The following is a 17,511-nucleotide window of genomic DNA, read 5'->3' as shown; positions in this document are numbered from 1 at the left end:
ATAAACTCAATTGTATTTTTGTTTCATTTTGCTTTTCTTTTGACATTTTTGGCATTTATGGTCTTTTGCTTATTTGTTTTTTTGTGTGAGAAGGTGTTTCTTGGTTTGTTTGTTGTTTGCTTTATGGAGAGAGAGAATGTGCAAGAGAGGGAACATAAAGTTGAGTGGGTAGGGATATGGGGAGATCTGGAAGGAGTTGGGGAAGAGGGAAAATATGAACAATACAGTGTGAAAAAAATTAATTAAAAATAATAAAAAGAAAAAAAGAGTGAGTTAAGAAGCCATACCAAGTAAACAGCGATTTAAGCATTTGTAGTTATTCCCTCCAAGAACTGAGTTTTTCTTTCCATGACACACCATTTTTTTGCAATACTTCTTTCTCTTTTTGGAGAGCTTTCAATGAATGAGTAAACCCTCTAAAGATATTTAGAACCACTTTCCCCAAATGGAATCTGACCTTGACAACCTATATATTACAGATTCCTCTACAGATTCTTTTCTTAGACTATAAATACAAGTAACATAATAATTTCAACCTACAAACAATTTCCATCTCTCTAGCCCATAGCAAACATGTCCTGAAAAGTGATGGATACAGCTCGATGTCCTCTGGTAACAGAATTACTGTTTTACCTCAAAGGGTTTTTGTTTTGTTTTGTTTTTTCACATATAAAACAAACTCCAACTAGGACAATCTTTTAGTCTTTACTGACTCATAGGCATATAGAGGCCATAAAATACCCAGCTTCTACCCCTTCTACATCTTCCTTTCATCAACATGGATAGAATTGTTTTATCAAATGTGATACAGGACAATTGACCCTGTACCATACTGTATCACTGACTGGTGTGAGAAAAGGACCATAATGACAAAAAGCCTACACACTTGATTCAAACTGTAGTTTTCCTCTTCTTTACATAACATGTTGTAAGGCAGCTATTCAGTATTCACACTTAGGCACAGTCCTAAGTCTGCTCAGGCTAAACGAAATGGTTATAGAACTAGAGGTAGTGCCATGGCAGAAAACTCAGTAATATATCAAAAATCTGTTTTCTTATCTACAAGTTCACAAAATGACTGACTTTAATAAACTAATTATGCTCATGGTCACTTAAACCCTCTTCTCTTAGCAAGAGCAAGCAAAAGTTTTTCTAAGAAAGTAAAGGTGCTTAATACCAAACTTTTCTTTTAAGCTCAATTTTTTTTTTTTTGGACTAAGAAACTAATACCTAAAATACCAGCCTGTTCTTTCTATGTTTTCACTTCCTCATTTATTAAATTCTATAAATACATTCATCAACAATGGTGCTTTTAAATATTCTTGGCACTCAGTTAAAACTGTTGAAGTCTACTTTATTTTGTTCTTTCATGTTTTCAAAGAAAAGATTAATATTATAAAGTATTCACAAAACTCTTTTATCATTTAATCTATTTTCCAACAAGATTTTTATACAATTTTATATAAAAGGATAAATCAAATTTTCCTTAAAAAGTTCAATGAGAGAAAAAAATATATATCCTCTATACTGCTTTAAAATCTAATGCAAATATTTCATGAGCTACTGATGACTTCTAACAATCTAAAAATATTCAAGAATTAGCAATGAAACAATATAAGGAAAACATGAGCATTTCACATGTCTCTTACATTACAAAGTTATCAACCTGTCAGACCTATCTCCTAAGAGCCTGAAAATGATCTGGCATAAACCAGACCTGTAAGTAGGAAGTCATAGTGATATTTATGTTAACACCTATACTTCCATTTATTCCAAATCTTTAATCTAAGTATTATAGGTTCAGAATGTAATCAAATCTGGGATGTTCTCCAACAGATAAGCAACACCATTAGCTAAGCTGTGTTTCAAAAACAGTGTCTAGAGATTTCATATATTATCAAATGCGTGGCCACATGGTTAACAACTTGTAATAGTTGACATTAAACACAAGTATTGTGCCACAAGTCCATCTACTTTTATTTAATGTATTTTCTCATATGCCCAAGAGAACCTGCATCAGGTGTGTTTAGGGATATATTAATTTATAAGGATATAACTCCATTTTTAAGGTTATATTATATTTGATGTACTGAAGAAAAAAAAAAAGAAACTAGTAACCAACTTCTTCAGGTCAGTTAAAAGCCATGACTTTTATTATTTAAAAAGTCCCTGAAAGTATCAAAACCTTAAGAGGAACAGAAGCAGAACAAACAACAAAACCAGGAGAGGAAAAGAGCTGCAGTGCAGATAATCAACAGCTTCTCATTTATTTGGCCACTAGCAAGGGGGAAAAATGTAATTTGTTCAGTTGTCTGAGTTCTTTCACGAATCTTCATCCCATACAGAAGAGACTTTCAATTTTCTAAGCACACGAGCACCGAAGGCTCTGTCTTCTTGTGGTAGTTGTTCTTGTCTCAATAATCTCAAAGCCAACTTCCTGGAGAATCTCTCCCTGACTGATGATCTGTTCCTATCAAAAGTGCCACATTTCTCACAGATGTTTAGGACAGGGTTTAACATTTTAGTTCCTACTCCTGGTCTTTAGTAAGTTGCAAGACATGCTATGTCATGATGTAAAGTCTTCTTATTCTGCAAATGGTCTCCCAGCAGCACACCACACCTACACTATTTCATTAAAATAGGCAAGTTTTGTTAGTTTGCCAACTTCTGCACATCCTTGTTGAATTTATCGTAAGCTGACTGGAAGGCAAACTGGTTCGATTTCTGCAAAAGTCAAATACTGTGTGGTATCACAATTCTTAGCTTGATCTTTCATCTTCACCACCTGCTGAGGCCATCCACCATCACCAATGCACTGATCTCTGAGCTCTCCACCCTGAGTTCAGGGTACTCAATCCTACTTGCCAGAGTCTTGCTGAGGGAAGGGTGCTGATGGGGAGAGGCTATAGAAGCTAGGATTACCCAGAGGCAGAGGATTCTTTTACCACAGTGCTGGTGCCATCGTTTCTCCAAATGTGCACAGGGGACCACTTGCCAGCATTTTTAAATGAAGGACACAAACTTGCCTATTCATGGTTACCATATTATACAAATGTCACTTTAAAACCAGATCCTTTTTCTCTTTCACATCATTACTCCATTACTTGTTGTTGTTTCTGTTTTTCGAGACAGGGTTTCTCTGTGTAACCTTGGCTGTCCTGTAACTCACTTTGTAGATCAGGCTGGCCTCAAACTCATAGAGATCATCCTGCCTCTGCTATCCAAGCACTTGGGTTAAAAGAGTGTGCCACCACTGCCCAGCTATTAATCCATTATTTATATGGGCCCTGGACAAACCTTTAACTCTTGAGTTCTCTGCTTACTCTCCTATAATCATCAATATAAGAAAAGGTCTGTGCCTCTGCCATAGACCTGCAGAGGAAAAACAGGTCCAATTGTGCATGTGCGTCCACTGAGCAACACTCTACCATGGCCTTAAGATATGACAATCGTTTCTAGGTAGCAACTCACTCCTAGCAACAGCCTTCCTCAATTCACTTCCTTTGGCAGGCATTTTTGAGCTTGATTTTTGCTCTATCCCTAACTGTGTATGGTACACAGCAACACTCAAACAAGAAGCCTTCTCTGATCTGATAATGACCTTCAGTGGAAGGAGGGCACTGCCTCTGGAGTAGGGCTGCTGGGTTCAGATGTAAAAGTTGAGCACAACATAAGTGCAATGGAGCAAGAAGACACTTTGTATCAGTGCTGTGTATTGGTGTATTTATTACAACTGTACAACAGATGGCAGTAAACTGTCTGGGCGAAGTGATTCTTTTCATCATCTGAACAGAGGCCCTGTGTGGGCTAATGGCAGCCCTGCTGAAAGACCCAAGAAAAATCTGTTCCAGTAAAAATTTCACAACAAATAATAAATAGTGGGTAAGTCATAGGCCAACGAGCTTAAGAGCTGGCCAAGGCCACAGTTCCCATACGAATTGCCAGGGCTTCTGGGGAAGAGTGCAAGCTGCTTGCCAGTCTTTCTCCCACTTATCTTTACCACTCTCCATCTCTGCCAGCTGGTTAAAGGCACAGTGTGTATGGTAGAGCACCAGTGCTGTACTGGCCTTCATCTTTGGGTAGCTACAGACTCAGGCCTCCAGGCTTAGTCTGACAAAAGAAGAGAAAGCAAGAAAGGTATGCACACATTTCACCCTATGAGTCTCTATTTCTACACACCCAAAGACGGTGGTTTTGTCATGAATTCAGAAATTCTCCCAAAGTTCTCATTGATGATTCATACAGGAACCTGAAAAACAAAAGAAAGACACAGATTCAGTTCCTCCAAATGAGCAGAGTTTAGAAATGCTATGTAAGCAGACATACATGAAAACAGCCTGTGATCTAGAAGCCTCTGACCTACACAGAGCAGAACACAGTCCCAGCCAAGCCTTAGCACCTACTGCAGAGCCCATAGCCTGGGGCCCTGGTAATAGACTGGGGCCCTGGCATAGACTCAGTAACACCTGCTCACCTGGCAGCATCCAGCTGGAGAATAGTTTTCTTAGTTCTACTCTTCTGAATTCTACCCCCTCATTAGATCCAGTACACAGAGCACAATGTGGCTTGTCTTACCCAGCACTCAGTCCTGACTCTTTACTGCATAAGAGAAAACAAGGAAAATGAAAACCATCTACCTACACCACCGTACTCTGCTACTATGGCCATCCCTTCTACCTCTAGCTGCCTGAGGCCTGCCTGCCTGAATACCCAGGCCCATTGATGGAACACTGATGGAGGCAGTCTCTCCCCTCCTTTCAGGGTGTCTACTCAAGAACCATGGCTGGACAGCTCCTGTATAAATCACTGCAGTGTGATACTGCAGATTTAAGCACATCAGTTACAAAGCACAAGGCTCTGTTGCACTCCCTTTTCTCCCTTTCAACTAACACTCCTCCTTGGCACTGCCACATGTTATTTGGTCAGAGTCTGCCCCCGAGTGCCCTCTCCCAAGATGATCCCAAACTACTCCCAGATACTCAAAGCTCCACAGACAAATTAGCATTCTGGGCCTGAAGAAGCCATGTGATTGTCCTCTGTGGCCAGCACTGAAAGTGAGAAGACTGATGGCCAGTGTCCCTGGCCTGGTGTACTGACAACATGTCTAGAGTCAAGGGAAGATTGACATTTTTAGATTTCAGATAGTAACATTAACAGAGAGGCAAGAGCCTCTTCAAAATATCTCTTTAACCAAATGTATCCAGCTCACATCAGCTGTCACTGAGAGTCACTACTAACTTAACATACACTCTGGCACTGGCTACCCACCACCTCTCATATGCTCAGCAGCCTCTGTAATAGCAGCAAAAACCTAGAAAAGACAGTATTTTCTCCCTTGCCCATGGGCTCAGGAATTTTATCTAGCCACTTGAGTATTTTAAGTCAACCTCCTGAAGAATCCCCTGTCAGGAAGTCTTTGGAATCATCCCTTTCTTTGGCTTAGGAGGTTTCTTCAGTTCCTAACACTGCGTGTGTTGGACACCTCTCCAGTGTCTGGGGAACATCTGCCTGCATCGCCCTGCCCAACCAAGAAGACTTTTTTCCAAGACTCACATTACCATCTACCTGATTACTCACCATGTTCCTGAGTTCAAAGCTCTTGCTGTCCCCTGAGAGGGCATCCACATGTATTCAGCCCACCTAGCGCAAACACCTCATGGGTACAGACTGAGCAGAGGGTGCAAGGATATCACATGGGAGCAGTGGGTACCTGCCCTGCCTTGTGAATACCAGAAGCTCAAGCTCTCTTAACTTCAAAGGTGAAAAAGGTGTCAACCCAGACCAGCTCTTTAGGAGTTCAGATAACTGGGACCCTCCTGTGGCTCACCTCACTGGTCTAGCACTACTGACTCAGAGTCCCCTGCCCCACTCCAGGCCCCCAGGGGAGATACAATGCCAGCTCAGGAGCTGGAGCTGAGACAGAGGGAAAGTGGTCCACGTTACCACCTCCATCTCAAAAAAGAATCACTGCCTGCTGAGTGGGAGGTAGAAGAGTTAGGTTATGCTCACAGCAATGCCACCCCCTTCTCTCTCACCTTCAACAGCTCAGACGCCAGGCAGGGCCTGCACAGGGCAGCCTGCCTCACAGATAACCCTGGCACAACTGCTCCAATGCCACAAAGACCACTGGGCCTACAACTAGTTCACTGTGTTACCTGAGCAAAGCATGAATACACTAGCCATCGAGTAAGGACAGTGAAAGGGACAAAGGCACAGGGTTTCAACAAGAGAAGGGCAGTGGCAAAAAGACTTGTGAGTCATGGGTCTGTATGTATGTGTAATTAGACAAGTGGCCTAGAGCATGTGACACCTCAGCTCTGACCATGAGCAGGAAGGACATATGGCCCTTCTGACCCTGCAACACCACATGCCAGCAACATGGAACAGGAAGACAGAAGAACAATGTCAGGATTATAAAGGAGGAGGAGTACTTGTGAGTGAATTGCTTTTAATTATCCACACAAGTCCACTCAGAACTGGCAACAGGAACACTTCTAAGCAAGTTATAAAAGCATCCTGCCACAGATTCATCCTTTAAAAGGACTACTAAAATTCCACAGAAAGGAACAAATCAGTTAATGCCCACTTATTGATACTGCTCAGATATCCTCCTAGACTCTCACAGCAAGGGCACTGGTAGCCCACATACACGTGTACTCAATATTGGCAAGTACTTGTATGCCATGGGATTACAGTCCATCAACTCACTAGTAAGCAACCATGATGCAACATAAACCTTAACATACTTCCATAACCTTGAATTACAAACACATTCTACCTTCAAGTTGATTATGAAAGTGTATACAACAGGCTTGGTATTTCAGTGCAACAGCGTGTGGGCAAATGTTAGTGTTTCCTAAGAAAACATGCCCAACTCAGCATATTCTATAGCAAGGGAAGCAATTAAAGTACAATAGGAACAACTTTATTCTGAACCTAACAGACCACCCAAAAAATACCTGCCCAACTAGAGAGAAAACTGAGCCCCACCAAGCATGGGAGTTTTCTCCTTAAAGAGAATTCTCTCCACAGGCAGACGGTTCAGTAGAGAGGACGGCTGATGGCAGAGATGTAGGAGCCATGGAGATGAACGCAATGCATCTGTGTTTAAACCTGTTCAGGTCCTTTGATGATGTGTGAGTAGAAGTTAAGGGCACTAACCAGAAGGGCTTCCCTTTCATCTTCAGAATGGGCTGCACCACTCAACATCTAAAATGTTATCCCCACAAACAAGATTCTAGCAAAAACATTCTGACATATGCTGAGACTGTTGCTCCATTCCATGAAAATAACATTCCTAGCTTGTAGTCCCGATACCCTTCGGTCAACAGTACATCTGGCAGAGACATTCTCACTCAGGTGTCTCCAAAATGCATCTGTTATTCTGTCATCTCTGTAGCAGGTTATCAGGCCATAGAAGTTCACAGAACTGAGTTGACTTTCTTCTTAAAGTATACAGTAGCAAAGTCTAACTGCATTAACCAACTTAGTAAATAGTCAACAGTTTAAAAGCAAAGCATTTCCTTCATAGCCTTCAAACTGACCCACATGTGTGGTCTTACTGGAGGTTAGATTTTCAGGGGAAGGAACTTTTATCCAGGATACTCTGTCCATTCCTCTACTTGAGCCGCAGATAGGCCCACTGGCTCCACCTGAGTATCATGTGAGTGTTTGTCCAGCATAAATGGCCCTCCAGATCCCAGCCGGGGGCTCCACTGTCCCTCGAGGTAGGTTGCTCTGTTTACTTTTCATCTCTAATTTTTAAGATTCCTTTATAATTGGTAAATAATCCTCTATTCCAATTCCATTAAAAATTCTTAACTTTAGTTGGGCGGAAGTGGCGTACACCTTTAATCTCAGCACATGGCAGGCAGACGCAGGCGGATCTCTGTGAAGTTCGAGGCTAGCCTGGTCTACAAAATGAGTTGCAGGATAGCCAGGGCTGTTACACAGAGAAACCCTGCATCTAAAAACAAACAAGCAAACAACAACAACAACAAAAGTCTTAACTTTGAGCCTTCTGGACCGACCTGCACATGGTTTCACCCTTTTAAACAAGATAAACACAGAACAGCACAGTAAAGCAGCAGCTGTGGTGATCTGACATAAAGCACAACAGTCCTAAATAAACATTCATTACGAAATCACAATTTTAAGAGATCTTCACTCAAATGAAGAGCTAGCCTATGTTCATGGATAGGAAGACTCAAAAGGGTCAAAACTGCAGTCTTTCCCACCTTTGTCAGCTTAGTTCAATCTAGAAAAAACCAGTGGATTATGTGAAACAGACAAAGTGACTAAATCTTATATGTAGAAACAAAGATAAACTAAATGTCAAAGAGATATCAGGTAGAGAATGACTATAATACAACTTAAATAGTTGTTATAAAACTAAAGTAAAACTGTGGTTCTGACAAAAGACCCCAGAGAAAGATCAACATGAATACAGGCAGCTGATTTTGACAAAAATGCAATGGCAGTCGTTTTAGCACAAAAATGTTAAAACAACTAGATGGCCACAAGCAAAAATTCAAATCTAGACATGTGATGGCTATTCTTGATTGTCAACTATATCTAGAATTAACTAAAACCCAAGTTAGTTAAATTTTTCTGTTCTTCCAATAAGAAACTAGGGTCAACTGGGGGTGGGGTGGGGCGGCTCAAAGTCAATTAAGAGAATAAAAAGATAAACTACCAACTAGATGAAAATATTTGTAAAACATATATAATAAGGGGGCATTACCCAAAATACACAAAGATCTCTTAAAACTCAACTTAAGAAAACAACCAACCTGATTAAAAAATAAGCTAAAGATCTTTTATCCCCTTCATTTTTAATCTTACGTGTATGAGTGTTTTAGCTGCATGTACATCTGTGTATAACATGCATGAAGTGCTCTTTAAATCCCAGTACTCAGAAGGCAGAGATGGGCACATCTCTGAATTCAAGGCTACCTTGGTCTACAGAGCAAGTTCCAGAAAAACCAGGAATACTGAGAAATCTTATCTCCAAACACTAAAAGAACAAACAAACAAACAAAAATACTTAATGTATAACAATAATCAAACAAAAAAAAATATCTCAGGAACAGAACATGCAGGATTTCTGGGATACTATTAAAATCTAAACCTGTAAAACATACATATAGAAGGAGAAGAGACCCAAGTCAAAGGCACAGAAAACATTTTCAACAAAATCATCAAAGAAAATTTACCAAATATAAGAAAAGAAATGCCTATTAAGGTACAGGAGACATACAGAACACCAAACAGGATCAGAAAAGAATATCCCCACATTATATAATTATCCAAAGACAAAGTACAGAACAAAGAATGGGCACTGAAAGCTGCGAGAGACAAAGAACAACTCACACACAAAGGCCAGCCCATGAGAAGAACACCTGGCTTTTCAATGGAGACTTTAAAGGACAGAAGGGCTGAAATGATGCTCTTTAAAACCACAGATGCCAACCCCAAACCACTATACCCAGCAAAACTATCAGCTGTAATCAAAGGGAAAAAAATTCTACCCTGATAAAGTAAAATTTAAGGACTGCATGTCCACTAAGGCAGCTTTACAGAGGACACTGGAAAATACTTCAGTCTGAGGAGAAAATGAAACACACTCAGGAGGGCACAAGGACTACATAATCTCACAACAATTAATCTAAAGAGGTTTATGAATCATAAAATAACGGGAATTAATAAATATCAACAGAACCAGTTACTAATAGACACAGATTTACAGACTAGAGAACACGCTCCATCTTCTTGCTACCTCTAAGAAAAACACCTCACCATCAATAGCAGACACCACTTTAGGATTAAAAGGATAGAAAAGGGTGTTCCAAGGACACGGAACAAGGAAACAAGCTGAAGGAGCTATTCTAATACCCAACAAAACATACTTCAAAAGGAACTAACAAATTAATTTGGCTAAAATAAATCTGGAGAAAACTCTGATTTTTTTTTTTTAAGACATAATCTCGCTGTGTGGCCCTGGATTTCCTAGACCTCACTATATAAACCAGCTTACTCTCAAACTTAGAGATCCATTGCTCCTGCACCCTGAGTGCTGGGGTTAAAGGCATACAGCATCACACTCAGTTGATATCTTAAATCAAATGGATCTAACAGTCATTTACAGGATTTTCTACCTAAATGCTAAAAAATATACTTTTTTTCTCAGCAGCCCATGAAATTTTCTCTAAAATTGACCACATATTAAGACACAAAGCAAGTCTCAACAAATTTAGGAAAACTGAAAGAACATCCTATATTCTTTGATCACAAAGGAACAAGCTGGGTATCAACAGCAATAAAAACTAGAGAGTACACGAACTTGTGGGAGCTAAACAATACATTAATGAATGAAAAGTAGGTCAAGGGAGAAACCAAGAAAAAAATTTAAATTCCTAGAATTGAGTGAAAATGAAAATATAACATACCAAATCTACAGAACACAATGAAAGCAGGAAAGATGAAAAAAAATCATACTAAATATCTACAGCTGAGAAAGGTGGGAGAGAGATTGATCACATACTAATAAATCAATGGCACCTGGAGGCCTTGGAAAAACAACAGTCAAAGACAGTATGAAAAGCCAGGGCCAAGCAAAGTGGTGCAGCACTCTGAGAGGCAGAGTCAGGTAGATCTCACAACCTGGTCTACACAGTGAGTCCTAAACCAACCAGCTGCTGTGGGATGGTCTGTATGTCAAATTACTCTGATTGGTCAATAAATAAAAAACTGATTGGCCAGTGGCTAGGCAGGAAGTATAGGCGGGGCTAACAGAGAGGAGAAAAGAAAGAACAGGAAGGCGGAAGGAGTCACTGCCAGCCGCCGCCAGGACAAGCAGCATGTGAAGACGCCGGTAAGCCACAAGCCATGTGGCAAGGTATAGATTTATAGAAATGGATTAATTTAAGATATAAGAACAGTTAGCTAGAAGCCTGCCACGGCCATACAGTTTGTAAGCAATATAAGTCTCTGTGTTTACTTGGTTGGATCTGAGTGGCTGTGGGACTGACGGGTGACAGAGATTTGTCCTGACTGTGGGCAAGGTAGGAAAACTCAAGCTACAAATGGCGCCCAATGTGGGGCAAGAGTTTCCACCTAAAACCTGAGTAAAAAGATTCTAAGACAGAACTAAAAATAGTTCCAAGTTGTCGCTTTCAGCCTGCATGTTTGAGCTACTATGGCAAGTTCCTGGCATGTGCGCTCGACCTGCAGTATGGTGGGAATAAGGCCTCTGCAAGTGGCACATTAAGCTGCATGGTGGATTTAGTCTTTGCTAGTACAAAACAAAAAGAGGTTTCTGGGCTACACGCTGCTTTGATAGAAGCATAGAACCACTATTTCTGAGAGTTGATGGCTCCCAGAGCTGGCGGAAAATGTACCACCACCATGTTGGGAAGCTGAAGTGTGTGGAGCCAGCAGCCACAGCGCCGTTTCAGCCTTAGAAGGCTGCAGTTTAAAGCAATAGGCTCAAGGTAATATAAAAAATAAGCCATGTAAAGATGGCTACCACACAGAGAATCTGGATTATGTTCTCTTTGATATTCATAACTGAAGAAAAACATATGATTGCAAAAGCTGTTGAGTTATGCCAAAATGTATATTTAAAAGGTACCTTGACTTCAAAATTTGGATATAAGGATATGTTGCGTTGGAAAGGAGGCTCTGCTTTTGTTTCCACAGAAAGCCAGAGCCTATGGATTTGTTCCAGATTAAAATACATCAGGTTTGACCAGCCAAGAACCCCTAAAAGGTCTCCGACGACACCAAGGCCCAGATGATCCAACATCCAGAACCGTTTCAAGGCAACTGGCTCAGATGATACACCCTCACGGACTACTCCATAATCCTAGAATTTTCTTTGTGTCCCCATAAGATACAGCGCCCCCCTCCAGCAGGAAGTAGTAAGAGAAGCTATGCCCAGATTCCCAAATATACCAAGCTGGCTTTGGAGATGTGTTAAAACCTTCCTCTTTAAAAAAAAAAAAAAAGAAAGAAAGAAAAGGGGAAGTGCTGTGGGATGGTCTGTATGTCAAATTGCTCTGATTGGTCAATAAATAAAAAACTGATTAGCCAGTGGCTAGGCAGGAAGTATAGGCGGGACTAACAGAGAGGAGAAAAGAAAGAACAGGAAGGTGGAAGGAGTCACTGCCAGCCGCCGCCAGGACAAGCAGCATGTGAAGATGCCGGTAAGCCACAAGCCATGTGGCAAGGTATAGATTTATAGAAATGAATTAATTTAAGATATAAGAACAGTTAGCAAGAAGCCTGCCACGGCCATACAGTTTGTAAGCAATATAAGTCTCTGTGTTTACTTGGTTGGATCTGAGTGGCTGTGGGACTGACGGGTGACAGAGATTTGTCCTGACTGTGGGCCAGGCAGGAAAACTCAAGCTACAACCAGCACTATATAATGAAACCTAACTTAAAAAAGAAAGTGATGAACTCCTACATATATATGACCTACCTAACTAAATCAAGATAAAGTAGTCTTTTTATTAAGCCAGTATTGCCCTGATACCAAAACCAGACAAAGATCCAACAAAAAAGAAAAAACTATAGGTCATTTACTCTGATGAATATGGATGCAAAAATTCTCAATAAAATACCTGCAAACTGAATTCAAGAACACATCAAAAAGATTACTCATCATGATCAAGTTAGCTTCATCCTAGAGATGCAGGAATGGTTCAACATACACAAATCAGTAATTGCAATCATATGACCATCTTACTGGATGTAGGAAAGATCTTTGAAAAAATCCAAGATCCATTCATAAGTTCTAAAGGATCTAGGGATAAGGGGGTGGGGGGGAGATCTAAATTAAATAAAGGCCATTTAAAGGGAAAAAAAAAAAAGCCAACAGCCAACATTACACTAAATGGAGAGAAATCCAAAACATTTCCACTAAAATAAGGAACAAGACAAAGATGTTCACTCTCCATTCTTGTTTAGTACAGTGCTTGAAATCTTAGCTAGAGCCATGAGAAAAGTAATGGAGATAGAGGGGATACTAACAGGAAAGGAAGAAGTCAAAATATAATTTTTTGCAAATGATATGGTTCTATATATAAAAGACACTAAAAAGCATACCATAAGATTCCCACAGCTGATAAATACATTCAGCTTAGTAGTGGGTACAAAATTGACACACAAAATCATTAGCCTTCCTATATACCAACAGCAAACACACCAAGAAAGAAAACGAAAACAAATCTCTTCACAGCAGCCTCAAAAATACTGTGGAATAAATCTAAGGACATGAAAGACTTGTGTAATAAAAATTCCAAGGCACTGAAGATACTGAAGAAGACACAGAAGACAGAAATACCTCCTATGTTCATGAACTGATCTGACTAATGTGAAAATTGGAGGAAAAAAACCTTAAATTTCACATGTAAACACAAAAGACACAGGATAGCCAAAACAAGTTAAACAACAAAAGAGTTACTGGAGCTATCAACATCCCTGATTCTAAATTATACTGCAGAGCTACAATAATAAAAACATTATGAGCCGGGCGTTGGTGGCGCACGCCTTTAATCCCAGCACTCGGGAGGCAGAGCCAGGTGGATCTCTGTGAGTTCGAGGCCAGCCTGGGCTACCAAGTGAGCTCCAGGAAAGGCGCAAAGCTACACAGAGAAACCCTGTCTCGAAAAACCAAAAAAAAAAAAACATTATGATACTGGCATAAAAACAGATATACTGAAGCCGGGCGGTGGTGGCGCACGCCTTTAATCCCAGCACTCGGGAGGCAGAGCCAGGTGGATCTCTGTGAGTTCGAGGCCAGCCTGGGCTACCAAGTGAGTCCCAGGAAAGGCGCAAAGCTACACAGAGAAACCCTGTCTCGGAAAACCAAAAAAAAAAAAAAAAAACAGATATACTGATCAACAAAATAGAAATGAGGATCCAGCTATGAATCCATGAACCTACAGGCACCTAAATTTTGACAAAGAAGCCAAAAATACACGCTGGAGAAAAGACAATGTCTTCAACAAATGGTGGTATCCAAACTGGATAGTGTATAGAAGAATGAAATTACATCCTCATCTCTCACCCTGCACAAAGCTTAACTCCAAATGGATTAAGGACCTCAGCATAAGACCGGATAGCCTGACTGTGAGAGAGGGAAAAATAGAGAATACATACTTGAACTTATACTATTAGAAAGCAGTTTTCTGGACAGGACCCCAGTAGCTCAGGCATTAAGATCAACAACTGATAAATGGGACCTCATGAAACTGAAAAGCTTCTATACAGCCAAGGACACCAACATTCAACTGAAGAGGCAGCCTACAGAATGGGGAAAAATATTTACTAGCTATACATCTGTCAGAGGGTTAATCTCTAGAATACATGAAGAAATAAAAAAAGTAACATTAAGAAAATAAATACAATTTAAAAATGGAACATGGAACTAAACAGAGATGAAATACAGACAGCTGAGATTTTTTTTTTTTTTAATTTCTAACATTCAACAGGGAAATGCACATTAAAAATATTCTGGGATTTTATCTTATCCCAATCAGAATGGCTAAATGAAGAAATATAAAAAAATCAACAAGTAAAAAAAGACAGCAGACACTGGCATGGCTGTAGGGAACTAGGAACACTTCCTGCTGGTGGTGGGATTGTAAACTGGTATAATCACTATGGAAATCAGTAGGGGGGGGGTCCTTAAAAAGCTGAAAATAAGTTTATCACATAATCAAGCTATGTAACTCTTGGGCATATACCCAAAGGACTTTATATCATACTACAGAGATATTTGCTCATCCATGTTCACTGCTGCTCAAGGCACAATAGCCAAGAGATGGAAACAACCTAGATGTCAATCAACTGATAAATGAGCAATAAAAATGTGGTACATTTCCACAATGGAATTATTTATTCAGCTCTTAAAAAATGAAATAGGTAAATGGATGGAACTGGAATCGATCATCCTAGTGAGGTAACTCAGACCCAAAGAGATGATCATTTGTGGATGTTAGGTTTGGTGTGTGTGTTTTTATTTGGAATGCCCATTGAGGTTAGGAAATGAGGAAGGAGGACATCTTTCAAGTGAGAGATACAGTTATACAAAGTGGGATAAGGGAATAAAGAAACAGGAAATATTAAATGAGTTGGGGAATCGGAAGGCCCAGTAAGAGTGAATGTGGGTAGGGTATAAGTAACACTAAAGGCTTTTTGAAAAGGCCACATGGAAGCCTACTAGGGAATCTTCCTAAAATACATATATATACATATATTTTAAAAGGAGTTACCTTATAATGGGGGGGGGGGGTGTCATTACCCTAACAAGATACAAGAGGTTAGTAAATAACAACCTCAGTACTAAGAATGGGTTACCTCTTTTTCAGCTGGTGGGGCCCCATAATTCCCAAAGATAACAGGCAGTTGGTTTGATTAGCCTCCACAACTTGACCTTAAGACTCTCCTTATGAAAATACCACATACTTGAGTCATACAACATGGAGAAATCAAACTGGTACTCACATGGAAACTTCGGCCCTGCTGACTAGCTTTCATAGTGCTGGAGGGGGCTATGCATGCCAGTAAAGGAGGAAAGTAACATCCATCTTATCCAGCTTCTCCAAGAGCTACAGTGAGGACTGGCCTGACGAGTATGCCCACTGGTGCAATGGCAGCATGGATGCTGGGAGTGACAGCCTTTTTTTTTTGGTTTGGATCTAAGGACCACATCCTAAGATGGAACCAATACTTGGTATTGTCAATGGGGCTGAGAACCTGTGGGTAAACCGGTCACAGGCCCTATGGAAAAAGCTAATACTGCTATTATTTTGCTAAAAGAACACAGTGTTACAACAATTTCCAATGATTTGTTGCTACACCCATAGATCAGTACATCTGTCAACCCACATCAGAGAAGCTTCTTCTTGCAGTGGATGGCAAATAACAGACCTTCAACTGGTGAGTAAGCAGACAATAAGAGACTGTGGAGTGTTTAGCACTAAATGGAAAATACCTATTACAGCCCTTTTCCCTCAGGCTCAGGGAGCATCAGTGAAGAAGGGGAAGAAAGATTGTAAGAAGTGGAGATGGTGGATAATTTCAAGGAAACAGTGTTTTCCAGACACAACAAAGCAGTTATCCATAAAACTCACAGTAACTGTGACAGCATGCACAAACATGTGCAAGCTCAAACCAGACAAAAATCCCAAAATGGAGGGGGCAGGAAGCAGGCAAGAAATCCCTCCAGTAGCTAAAGAGCTATTGACATTTGGTAGGTGCTAAGAGAGTCAATATTCAGGCTGGAGAGATGGCTCAGAAGTTAAGAGCACTGATTGCTCTTCCAGAGGTCCTGAGTTCAATTCCTAGCATCTACATGGTGGCTCACAACCATCTGTAATGAGATCTGGCACCTCTTCTGTATAATAAATAAATAAATAAATAAATAAATAAATAAATAAATAAATAAATAAATAAATAAATAAATAAATAAATAAATAAACAAACCTTTAAAAAAAGAGAGTCAATATTCTTTAATGGAATAATCCATGCTAAGCCCCACTTCAGGGCAAGCCCCACTCCCCAGAGTAGATAGACTGACAACACAAATTGGCCTCCATGGGTTTTAATAAAAAAAGAGAAGAGGAAGAAGGATGAAGGGGAAGAAGTGGCACTGATCAAAGTTGGGTGGGTAAAGAGGTTAGGGTAGATCTGGAAGATGGCAGTGAGGGGCTTGAATATGATCAAAATTTTGATTATATAAAATTCTCTCAAAAAAAAAAAATTCTCAAAGAGTTAATAAAAATATTATTTTAAAAAGAAAGGAAATATCTAACAGACATTTAGTAAAGAAGAGAGACAACAGTAAGTTTATGAAAAAGTACTCAGGAAAGCACAGTAAAGCAACAAGATGCCACTATACACCTAATAAAATGGCCCAAAACCCAGAACACAACCGACCAAAGCATGTGAAGATGAGGAATGGCTGAACTGCCATTCCCTGTGGTGGAGATGCAAAACTATATAGTCATTCTGGAGGACAGGCAGATGTTTTCTTACAAAATATATCCTTACCTTAAGATCCAATAACCTTGCTTCTTGGCTTTACTCAAGTTAAAATTTTACATGCACACAAAAAACTAGCATAAATATTTGATCAAACGTCATGACTGAAATAACTTGGGGAAGAAAGGTTTATTTCACCTTACAGTTTATAATGTATCATCCAGGGAAGTCAGAAAAGGAACTCAAGGCAAGAACCCGGAGGTAGGAGCTGATGAGGCCATAGAGGAGTGCTGCTTACCTGCTTGCTCCTCATGGCTTGCTCAGTTTGTTTTCTTATACACCCAGGACTACTTGTCCAGGGGTAGCACTACCTATGTCAATTATCAATCAAGAAAATGCCCCACAGACCAGGCCAATCTTACAGAGGCATTTTCAACTAAGGTTCTCGTTTCTCAGATGATTCTAATTTGTGCAAATTTACAAGAACCTAGCCAGTACCATATTAACAGCAGCTTTATT

At 40.1% G+C, this 17,511-nt stretch overlaps 1 protein-coding gene across 3 annotated transcripts in view; it reads right to left on the bottom strand.

Annotated features, from left to right (window-relative positions):
- Positions 1-1,337: 1,337 nt before the first annotated feature.
- Ncapg2 (non-SMC condensin II complex subunit G2) overlaps positions 1,338-17,511 on the bottom strand; it is an 86,057-nt gene continuing 69,883 nt past the window's right edge. For all 3 annotated transcript variants that reach the window (XM_076551565.1, XM_006988297.4, XM_016006766.3), the window contains exon 28: positions 1,338-4,249. In XM_076551565.1, the coding sequence (XP_076407680.1) occupies positions 4,198-4,249 (52 nt within the window). In that variant the 3' untranslated portion in view covers positions 1,338-4,197. The remainder of the gene's footprint in view (positions 4,250-17,511) is intronic.

The sequence above is a fragment of the Peromyscus maniculatus genome, chromosome 14, assembly GCF_049852395.1.
Source record: "Peromyscus maniculatus bairdii isolate BWxNUB_F1_BW_parent chromosome 14, HU_Pman_BW_mat_3.1, whole genome shotgun sequence".
Classification (NCBI taxonomy): domain Eukaryota; kingdom Metazoa; phylum Chordata; class Mammalia; order Rodentia; family Cricetidae; genus Peromyscus; species Peromyscus maniculatus.
Note: the sequence above shows the minus strand (reverse complement) of the source record. Positions and strands in the feature narration are given on the sequence as shown.